Here is an 11,670-nt window from a genome sequence, read left to right on the forward strand (position 1 = left end):
GCCCGGTCTTCGACCAGGCCTCCACCCCCAGGAAGCAGCCCGTGACAGCTGACTAACTCCCAGGTACCTATTTACTGCTAGGTAACAGGGGCATTCAGGGTGAAGGAAACTTTGCCCATTTGTTTCTGCCTCGTGCGGGAATCGAACCCGCGCCACAGAATTACGAGTCCTGCGCGCTATCCACCAGGCTACGAGGCCCTGAGGAGGCAAGAGGTGTCTTAAAGTATTGTGTGTTATTAGTATCATCTTAACTCTTGTGGGCTGTGATGAGATCTGCCATTTGTGTATTTTAGTTTGTATTTTGATAGGGAATTAGGTATACTTAAGTATACTTAGGTATACTTATTAGGTATACGGCCTTCTCGCCATGCCCTGTGGCTGGGGGATATGGTGCCCTGAACCCTGGAAACACAAACCGTAACTGTCTCTATTTTCCGCTTGTTACAACTTGTAATAAAGTTGTTACATCTTGGCTTAACGTGTTTATGACGTATTAGAACGTTGTTACAACTTGCTATATTGGTTGTTATAACTGGTTAGGTGGTGTTAAAACTTGTTCGAACGTTGTACCAACGTCGTAGTTTCGGTGTGTGTTTGGCGGGAAGCTACATAAACACCCTATACCCCCCCCCCCCCCGAAGTGGCAAGGGGAGTTAGGGGGACAACAATAGCCAAATGTCTCAGCCTGTCCTCAGGGAGCCGGTATCCTTGCAGGTATAACCACTTCAAAGCCCACTTTGTAATTAGCGTTATTATCTGCTCTCTATCCATGGTTAGGTTAGGTTAAGGTTACGTTAGGTTGATGTGGTGTATTATTCTCAAACATGTGAAATAAAAAATTCTAAACTATTTTAGTATTCCCTAGAATTTCTTTTTCAAAAAGCCAATTTATCAGACCGTTTCAAAGGAAACGTGCAAAACATATGAACAAAAACTCTAAACTATTTTAGTGTTCCCTAGAATTTCTTTCACAAAAAGCCAATTTATCAGACCGTTTCAAAGGAAACGTGCAAAACATATGCGTAAAATATATTTTTAACCAACGATTTATAATACACTAAAGTTATAACTTGAGAATATTCTCTGCTTAGGACAAAGGTTCACTGACCAGTTTACAAGCAGGCTATTACTAAAACAGTAATATGCTTTCAGCCCATTTAGATAACTATCAAGGTTTGGGAGTGGGTTTGGTGTCTCGTTTGAATCATTTTATCCAGAGTACGGACTCCTAATTCTCTGAAGGGGATGTTTAGAACCATCCTCTCAAGACATAGAGACAACTAGTAAGGGGAAATTAGGCGAAAGGCACTCTGCTCGTTAAGTTTAGGAATTGGAATAATAAGACTGTTCATGTTGACCAGACCACACACTAGAAGTTGAAGGGACGACGACGTTTCGGTCCGTCCTGGACCAATCTCAAGTCGATTGTCTTGAGATTGACAATCGACTTGAGATTGGTCCAGGACGGACCGAAACGTCGTCGTCCCTTCAACTTCTAGTGTGTGTGGTCTGGTCAACATACTTCAGCCACGTTATTGTGACTCCTCGTCTGCAAGACTGTTGATCCATACATTAGGAAGCTCCCCAGATACATAGTTCATGGTATGTAATGCAAGCAGTGGGTTTCCTGGTACCATACGACGCAAAGACAGTAATGTGTTGAGTGATTCCATCCTCCCCAGGTGATGTGGCTTTACCTTTATGCAGGGCTGAGTTTAGTTCACATTAAGTGACGAACATGTTTGGCATCTTCCTTTAAAGATTAAGAGGTTAATGCGCTTTTGTGTCAAGAACTTAGCTTATTATTCCTGTCTACAGGAAGTCTGTTAAAGCAAGAGGTATTTGTTGTGAGTGTGGAGATAAGGTTTGTGTTTGTAGGTGGTGTGTGTGTGTGTTTGTACTCACCTAGTTGTACTAACCTAGTTGTGCTTGCGGGGGTTGAGCTCTGGCTCTTTGGTCCCGCCTCTCAACCGTCAATCAACAGGTGTACAGGTTCCTGAGCCTACTGGGCTCTATCATATCTACACTTGAAACTGTGTATGGAGTCAGCCTCCACCACATTGCTTCCTAATGCAATGCGTGTTTGCGTGTGTGTGTGTGTGTGTGTGTGTGTGTGTGTGTGTGTGTGTGTGTGTGTGTGTGTGTGTGTGTGTGTGGTGTTTGCGTTAGTGGCAGAAGACAGTCAGGGAGGACTGGGCGCTGGGAATACCTCAGTAACGCGTCGCACCTCAATAAATGTCCACAAAATGCCTAGGCTACATTCTTTCCCGGAGCCCAGCTCCCAAAGCCCTCAGCTACCCCGCGTCCCCTAGTCCCCAAGGCCTACAAGATCCTAGACCCACAACCCAAAATCCCCAACGCTCCAAATCGCTAAATATCCAAGCTGCGAGTTCCTCACAGAGTCCTCACGTCCCCAAAATCTCAATAACTTCTTGGGAGGTCGAAGATTCCCTGTGATTCGTCAAGACAGGTTACTGCCTCCCTCCCTGCCAACGTTGAGACGTCAGACCTAGGAACTTTGAGACCTCCAGGGCCCATATGCCCCCCTCTCACCCACCAGGGCCCACATGTGGCTATTGTTGGCACTATTCTGCCCTCAGTGCCTCGCCACCGGGTGCCACTTGCTGACACATGTCTTGTTGATATACCGTAGGCCGCCAACGCCATGTCTCTAAAAAAAAAGATAAAACTTGTTCCATAGGCTTTACCTGAATTCTGATCTTTCTCTGTATTCATCCAAGAACCTTCTATGGTGAGTCTATTGCCGCCATGAGTAGCATAGGCAACTCTATGATAAATACACGTGGTGTAGCCTAAATGAATCATTCTTAAACATCCAAATATTTCCATCACTGATAGAACAAACCTAATCTGTTACTGAATACGACTGTCCTGTCCTTGTGGATTCTGTTATGAGAGTTGTGAAGGTGTTAGGAGCTCCGTCGACCACCAGAGGGCCATCAAACTCAATGACCAGGGGCCAGATTCACGAAGTAGTTACGCAAGCACTTACGAACCTGTACATCTTTTCTCAATCTTTGATGGCTTTGTTTACAAATATTGATCAGTTAACGAGCTCCGAAGCACCAGGAGACTGTCTATAACAATAACAACAGTTGATTGGGAAGTTTTCAGGCTTATAAAATGTTTAATAAATGTAACCAAACCGTCAAAAATTGAGGAAAGATGTACACGTTCATAAGTACTTGCGTAACTGCTTCGTGAATCTGGCCCCAGGAAGGCGGAAGCCTCAACCAGATTCTTGAAATGATTCCTACTGACGCACGAGCCAGAATAAGGGACGTAAAGACCTAGAAGCTTATCAGCTTACGATTAATCAATCTCAGCTTAGTGTAGCTTCATTTTATTAATACAAATACTTAGTGAGGTTTTTTCAATGGGGTTTGTAAACAAAATTTTAGCAGTGAATTGGACATTCTCAGAGAGCCACTAAGACGGGCTAGAGTCCCCGGGTGAACGTTATGGAGAGTTTGATCACTTAGCTGAATCCTGTTTATTTTAGAAGTTCTAAAGTTATGTCATACGAGGAGCTGGTCGTAACCACGCCCCCCTGGTATATAATGCTGCCTATAACCACGCCCACGGGTGTATAGAGCCTCCTATAACCACGCCCACGGGTGTATACAAGGCTATATGAGTGGGTATACTTCACGGTAATCCTGGTACTGAGGTATACTGTCACGTAGGGCTGAGTGTATGTCGGGGGGAAGGGAGGGAGAAGGAGGGGGAGAGGTAAGCCCATGTACACGCCTCTGGAGACATTGTTGGCATCGCTGTGGCGCCCTGACGGAGGTGTATGGGGGGACCATCCGGCCGGAATCTTAACATAGGCCTGACCATGTGGCCCTCACGTGCTCCTTCTCCTCCCACGACGACGGCTCCGACGACAACTCCGAAGACGGAAACTTGAGACTACGGGCGACGTGTCCTTGCATTATCGTACATAGGCCACATACAGGGAGTTGATCGACTGTCGTACCCAATCAACTCCCCCCCCTGGGGTCGATTCCGTATCAAACCAAATCAACCGGCCGTATCTGATCAACAAATCGTACAGCCGCAATTGTTGCGGGATCTTGAGATTGTTTCAAGCGAAGGTTAGACAAATAACGCAATAGATAAATTAACTGCCTCGCTTGGACAAACATGATTCTGCTGCTTCGTGTGATCTTATATCATGAAATGAGTTTAATTCTTGCAAGCAGAGAGGACGCAACCTCACTATTCATTTCGTATTGCATTTGTCTCATAAAAAAACAATATAATTTAGAAACAGTGTTTTACATAGAGAGATCTGTATAAATGATGGAGTCTCTGACAATTTCATATACAAGTAGACTTAGCCATTATCATCATAACCCATCATTATTGATGATTAATATAAAGGTCAAGGACCAATAAAGAGCCACGGGAAACACCAAGCTTTATTGAAATCTTTTGTGTACAATCAACACGTGAAAAAGTGACACACACCAATTGAAAGGTTCCATTTGGTAAAGATTGACAGCATCTTTCCCAGGTCAGATAGTAGAGATTGACAGCATCTCTCCCAGGTCAGATAGTAGAGATTGACAGCATCTCTCCCAGGTCAGATAGTAGAGATTGACAGCATCTCTCCCAGGTCAGATAGTAGAGATTGACAGCATCTCTCCCAGGTCAGATAGTAGAGATTGACAGCATCTCTCCCAGGTCAGATAGTAGAGATTGACAGCATCTCTCCCAGGTCAGATAGTAGAGATTGACAGCATCTCTCCCAGGTCAGATAGTAGAGATTCACAGCATCTCTCCCAGGTCAGATAGTAGAGATTCACAGCATTTCTCCGAGGTCAGGCGTCTCTCAGGCAACTCCTGCTGCAGGATCTATCGTTTCACTCATTGCTAATGTATTGTTGGTTGTTAAAAGTTGTGGTATAGTTCCTGTGATATGGTAAAACTTGATCAATAAAGTTCCAGTGATATGGTAAAACACTGATCAGTAGAGTTCTTGTGATACTGTACAATTTATTGTGATGTATTAAAAATTGATCAATAAAGTTCCTGTGATACAATAAAAATTTATCTCATGCTTTAATTTGAGGCAAATGTGTGGGAACTTATGTGTAGTGATCATTATGTTGTGGGGCACAACAGTTAGAAGTGATGTGGTCAATATGATGCATCAACACAGCTTACAAGTGATGGTCAATATGATGCATCAACACAGCTTACAAGTAATGGGGTCAATAGGCAACGTAACAACACAAGTGATTTGGCCAACATAAGGTGTTAAATTACAGTAATTAATATTACGGTCTATTTGAAGGGGCTTTGTTTGGTGTTCATGGGAAGATTGGCAGTCTTCCTGGTCTGCTAGTACTGGTTAGGATAGGATAGGTTAGGTTAGGTTAGGTTAGGTTAGGTTAGGTTTGATAAAGTTAGGTTAGGTTAGGTTTGATAAAGTTAGGTTAGGTTAGGTTTGATAAAGTTAGGTTAGGTTAGGTTTGATAAAGTTAGGTTAGGTTACTAATATAAACACTTGTCATATGACAACCCAATCTTCTGGTTGGTGTCAGTAAGAGTCACATGTTTACAGCTTCAATAAAACTCCTTCATGATGTTAGGGGTTGTGAAATGTTCGGCTCCGAGTCCATAGACTTATTTATTGAATGGTATTTGTGTTCTAAGGTCTTGGTTACAGGGATGGAGATAGTGTATAGGAGGAAATGGTGTGTGGAGACCGGAGAGGGCGGTGTGCGGAGACCAGGAAAGTGGGAGAGGGGGTCACCTCACCCCGCCACACTCATTATTGGGAATGAGTGGTCATGAATCATGGTGAGGAACGAAGTCGAGAAGTCACAATAACGTGGGTGAAATATGTTGACCAAACCACACACTAGAAAGTGAAGGGACGACGACGTTTCGGTCCGTCCTGGATAATCGACTTGAGAATGGTCCAGGACGGACCGAAACGTCGTCGTCCCTTCACTTTCTAGTGTGTGATTTAGTCAACGAGGAACGAATTAATGGGGAGGCAAGGTGAATGGTGTTTAACATCAGTTAATGGTCGTCTAATGACACTGGCATCTTCCCTCTGGGTCAAACACCTGGATGTATGATGTTCAATTCAATTGAGTATAAATGACTGGGACCAGCTCTTAAAACCAACAATTAATGTCCGTATTGTTACCATTGATGGCAGCACACAATATATATACAGTACTTACATATTTTCTAAGTCCTGTACATAGAATATATACTGTCCTTAGAGCACAGAATATGAAGTACCGTATATACCTTGAGGGCCGTAGGGCAAACTACGCGTGATTTAGTTGACAAGACAACACGTAATGTTATCATAGGTCCAGCTGTTGTCCGAGTTGCTGGTCACCCCCACGCCCGTCATCAGGAAGAACTTGCTGCCGTCTCCCCCACAAATCCTCCACTGCTTCCAGTTGCCGTCGATGCCGGAGCCCTTCTGCATGGTCCCCGAAATGGTATGACACTCTGAGCTGACGGCGGCGACCAGGCTCACAAACCCGTCGCTACATGGCCCGTAGACATTCGTACCATCCGACATGAAGCCCACTATGAAGCTGTTCGTCCTGCAGGATGCAGTCATGCACTTCATTCGGTACGTGGGAGACCCACACACTTGTCTCGGGTCCAGGGAGGTGAAGGTCAGGCCGGCGGGAGGTTCGGCACACAGGAGGTAGTCGTCTGAGTACATCTCGAACATACCCACAGCTCCGGTGTTGTTCGGGCACGAGGAGCTTTGAGACTTGAGATTAACATGTGAAGCATCGCTCAAATTGGCCAGCCCCGTCGAGCTCATGGTCTGAAAATGTGAAAATTATCATTATTAGACTTTATAAGACTCTCAAGAGACTTATGTCTTATATTTATAATGATTATTATGCTTATACAATCACGAAAAACATGTCAGTGTCATGTGACAATACCTATTATATGACAGCTTGTATCATGAGTCGGTATGTATCACGTGTCTGCATGTTTAATTATGTTGAAGAATTATGTTAGGTATGTACCCTACAGCAATCGCAGTGCAAAGTTGGAAGAGGCTAGCGCTAAATGTCTGGCCTCTAACCTCTGACAAAACATTTGATTTTAAAGATACTGATTTACCACGGATTTTGAAGCTAAACTTACAATTACGGTCGTTAGTGATGTGATAGTAGATGCGTTTGCCCCAGGAGATGTAGTGGTTTCTGAGGGCGCGGAAGTGGACAGGTTCATCAAAGGTGCCGTAATGGTTTCTAGAAGTGTGGTAGTGGCAGAGTTCGAACCTCCCGTTGTTACCTCTGGAACTGGGATTTTGGTCATTTTATTAATCATAAACTTTATATAGGAAAATGTATCTTCATTGTCTGGCCTTAACTGTTGACAAGAGAAGCTATAAGCACTTTGTTAAGCCTTAGGCTGCGCCAACCGTCAATTTACGTTTTGCATTAGCTGAAAGTTCCTAAACAGATGTTTAACTTCGTTATTATCCATAACAAGACCTAAATCACAAAAAAAGTATCTGTAAACTCACCTAGTTGTGCTTGCGGGGGGTTGAGCTCTGGCTCTTTGGTCCCGCCTCTTAACTGTCAGTCAACTGTTGAACAGGTTCCTGAGCCTACTGGGCGCTCTATCATATCTATACTTTAAACTGTGTATAGAGTCTACTCCACCACATCACTCCACATGTGTGTAGGTCTCTGTTTGTGCCTGAGTGTGTGTGTTTGTGTACATATACTCACCTAAATGTGCTTGTTAATAACTGCAACACAGAGTGATGCGAGAATAGCATTAAGAAATAACAGCTAGTGATAATTAAGGCCAAGAAGCGACACCCATAATTACATTGGAGGTAATTAGCAGGTGTACATGTGACAGGTGCTCACCTGGCAGGTAGCAGGTGGTACCAGGCGTACCATCTGGATAGGTCACCAGCTGGTGCAAGTAGCAGTGACCAGCTGTTCCCGGGCCTCCTGGAGGCGGACTCAGGAAGCTGTACCCTTCACAATGTCTGTCTGACGGGAAGAATTCAACCAGCATGAATAACACATATAGTTGATGCTTTCTATATCCATTTACTGTATATTCTGCCTACTGTATATTCTATATCTATTGTATATATGACCTACTGTATATTCTACCTTCTGAATATTCTGCCTGCTACAACTGTGGTTGCAGTGTAAGGCTTGAACAACAGTGAACATACTGTGATTGCAGTGTAGAGCACAGAGAGACGGAGAGACGTTCACGTAGTGTTCAAGGGCGTCCCCGCAGGAACCTACTCCAGGAGACCTGTACACCCGCACCTCCGCCCACGACGCCACCAGCGACGCCGCCAGCAACGCCACATGATGTGTGACGTCTCCGCCCATTCTGTGCGGTGCTGGGCTCTCAACGGTGCCGGGGTGCTGAGTCCTGAGCGGTGCTGTGCCCTCAGCGATGCTGGGCCCCTCAGCGGTGCTGGGCCCTGCGTGGTGCTGGGCCCTAAGCAGTGCTGGGCCCCTCAGCGGTGCTGGATTCTGAGCAGTGCTGGGCCCTGAGCGGTACTGGGTCCTGAGCGATGCTGGATCCTGAGCAGTGCCGGGCCCTGCGTTCCGTGCACTTGTGCTATATTAGTAAAACTAATCACTGTCAAACAGGAACCCAGTAGTTAATAAATAACGAAATTATCGGTGATACATTTGTATTTATAATGATAATATGCGTTATTATACCTGTAAATTGGTTTAGAATTATTGAGGACAGGAAGCCTTATTATGCTTTTCGAGTCCAATCTATGTCAAGTAGCCTGCCACAGAACACAACCAACAATAGTTGACTAAATCTAAAGTTGGTCCCCATTCACTCAACGAGCAGTTCCGTTTATATTATGGGTTCAGGTCTACTTACAGTAGTGAAGAATAAACATTATTAAAATGTTAATATGTATGGAGAGAATAAAGAAATTATAACTCCCCGAACCTTCCCTTATGGAGTCAGATCACGAATATTTGAAAAACATTCTTAAGAAAGCATAAAAGGGGTGATATGACTGAAATATACTAGTTTAATAGCTTATTAATAGGGATATTAATAAGCTATTAAACATAACAAGACACAAACACAAAAATCATGAACCAGAAGTAAAACAAATTTGGATAAACTTAGATTCAGGAAAGACCTGGGTAAATACTGGTTTGTAAACGGGGTTACTGATTTATGAAACAAATTACCGCGTAAGATAATCGAGGTTGGATGGCTGGAATATTACAATCGTAGGACATATATAGGAATAAGATTGAATGCATATAAATAGAAGCTGCCTCCCATGGATCATCATATTAAACAATGTGAAAAGTTTCAACTTACTGCAGCGTGACACCTGGAGGCGAAGCGTGAGGTGTTCCAGGCACGAGAATGGCCGCTGGAAGCAGATGTTCCAGGCACGTGAGTGGCCGCTGGAAGCAGGTGTTCCAGGCACGAGAATGGCCGCTGGAAGCAGATGTTCCAGGGACGAGAATGGCCGCTGGATACAGATGTTCCAAAGACGAAGAGAAGGCGCTGGAAGCAGATGTTCCAGAGACGAAGAGCGGCTGCTAGAAGCAGATGTTTCAGAGACGAGAATGGGCGCTGGAAGCAGGTGTTCCAGGCACGAGAATGGCCGCTGGATACAGATGTTCCAGAGACGAAGAGAAGGCTCTAGAAGCAGATGTTCCAGAGACGAAGAGAAGGCTCTAGAAGCAGATGTTCCAGAGACGAAGAGAAGGCTCTAGAAGCAGATGTTCCAGAGACGAAGAGAAGGCTCTAGAAGCAGATGTTCCAGAGACGAAGAGTGGGCGCTGGAAGTAGATGTTCCAAAGAACGCGAGCGAGCGCTGGATGGACCGTGACTGATCCATACACATATATATATACTGGGCGCTACACATGGGTTCCAGTACAGGTGACTGGATCCCTCACCTCCCCCCATCCCACACACCCACGCACCCGCTGGCCTTCCTCCCTGGAACACCCCCCTAACAGTGTACACAAGACGAGACAGAACACAGGACGAGACAGAACACAGGACGAGACAGAACACAGGACGAGACAGAACACAGGACGAGACAGAACATAGGGCAAGACAGAACACAGGACGAGACAGAACACAGGACGAGACAGAACACAGGACGAGACAGAACATAGGGCGAGACAGAACATAGGGCAAGACAGAACACAGGACGAGACAACACAGTGGAGTCATCAACTGGAAAACCCATTAAGTGACCAAACAAACATGGCATAACAATATAAACATGCAAACACTTTATTATTATTTCCTCTGGAAATATACACCTTTTATACACACACACATACACATACATGTATACATATATACTAAGACTGTCTCATTACCTCTTCTATCACAAGACATAAATCAATGTCCGTCCCCCGAGGGATTGCTATACTCTACTAAATAACACGCAATAACAGTATGAATTAAGCTGATAGATGGTGTGATTAGCGGTCTATCACCCTTGCGAGATTAGTTCTTTTAGGCATGAGGTGATGGAGAGTTATAGTGAAGGAAAACTCTGGTCTGCTCTGCAGTCTGCTCCGTCCAAATGGTATTATCACCTTTCACGATGGACAAACTGATAAGAGCATAAATCAATTGAATTTGGTGCAATATATAAAGTTGGTATTAATGATGTTATCAAATATCTAATGATGGAGAAAGTCCTCGCCGAGGTGGACCTTAAACCCAATTGTTTATCTCAGGCTTGTTGATATCTTCTTCCTGGTAGAGGACATGGAACGCTTCCTAAGCAAAAGAGTAAACTTTCGAACGATTATCCATGCTTAGATTCACTTTATGAGACGGTGAAGGGAAGGGAAGCTATCCCGTAGCTTTCGTGGATTGTGGAAAAGATCATGTCAAGTATTTTCATATGAAGTTAATGTATTATTTGGCAGCTTTATGTGAGAAGCTGCAGCGACCAACTTGTCTTTTAATGATCTCTTCGACCCACCAATTGGAGTATTTATTATCGACTATAATGCCTGCCTTTCTCTCTCGAGTCCCCTGTCATACCTACACTAGAGTTGTGTGTGTTTGAGGACACGGTTGGCATAGGCATTGACAACCCTCCGCTTGTGACTGTATATTTGTATGGCACGCACTGCCGATATTACTATGGCAACATTTCTATGTTGGTTTCGTTAGTGTAGCTGCAGTTTGAAGGTCACTATTTCTTTCCGAGACTATTACATCTGGGAAAGCTAGTCTATCTCCACTCTTTATCTCGTAGGTGATGATTTAGACCATTTCATCACCAGCAAAGATCTTAACTTATACAAATCATCTATCGGAGCAAGGATGTATCATATAAAATAGTGCAATCAAATACAAATCAACATTTAGTGTGCGAGCCATCACAAGCTACAGAAACATAAGATATATATGTCCACCCAACCCTTCACAAAAGGCAATGGTCACCCCAGAAGGAACACACACACACACACACACACACACACACACACACACACACACACACACACACACACACACACACACACACACACACACACCGCTTGGCTACTTACCATCAACAAATTATGATATCCTAGTGCCAATTTTGGCCCCATTACTGCCGGCAACCTTGGCTTTTGTGAATGATCAATGCCTCGCAAT

The 11,670-nt window shown here is 44.3% G+C and overlaps 1 protein-coding gene across 1 annotated transcript; it reads right to left on the reverse strand.

Annotated features, from left to right (window-relative positions):
• Positions 1-4,434: 4,434 nt before the first annotated feature.
• LOC123745485 (uncharacterized) lies at positions 4,435-8,646 on the reverse strand. Its single transcript, XM_045726060.2, has 4 exons — positions 8,225-8,646; positions 7,905-8,033; positions 7,168-7,325; positions 4,435-6,835 (listed from the first exon to the last, which is right to left on the reverse strand). The coding sequence occupies exons 1-4, from the start codon at positions 8,388-8,390 to the stop codon at positions 6,326-6,328; spliced, it is 963 nt and encodes a 320-aa protein (XP_045582016.1). The 5' UTR covers positions 8,391-8,646; the 3' UTR covers positions 4,435-6,325.
• Between the last annotated feature and the right edge of the window lie 3,024 nt (positions 8,647-11,670).

This window comes from Procambarus clarkii, chromosome 71 (assembly GCF_040958095.1).
Source record: "Procambarus clarkii isolate CNS0578487 chromosome 71, FALCON_Pclarkii_2.0, whole genome shotgun sequence".
NCBI lineage: Eukaryota > Metazoa > Arthropoda > Malacostraca > Decapoda > Cambaridae > Procambarus > Procambarus clarkii.

Coding starts and splice junctions, on each gene's coding strand:
- LOC123745485 (XM_045726060.2), bottom strand. CDS start 8,390: ATGGGCGGAGACGTCACACATCATGTGGCGTTGCTGGCGGCGTCGCTG. Junction 7,326..7,904: donor TACCACCTGCTACCTGCCAG/GTGAGCACCTGT, acceptor CCAAAATCCCAG/TTCCAGAGGTAACAACGGGA. Junction 6,836..7,167: donor CATCACTAACGACCGTAATT/GTAAGTTTAGCT, acceptor TCACATTTTCAG/ACCATGAGCTCGACGGGGCT.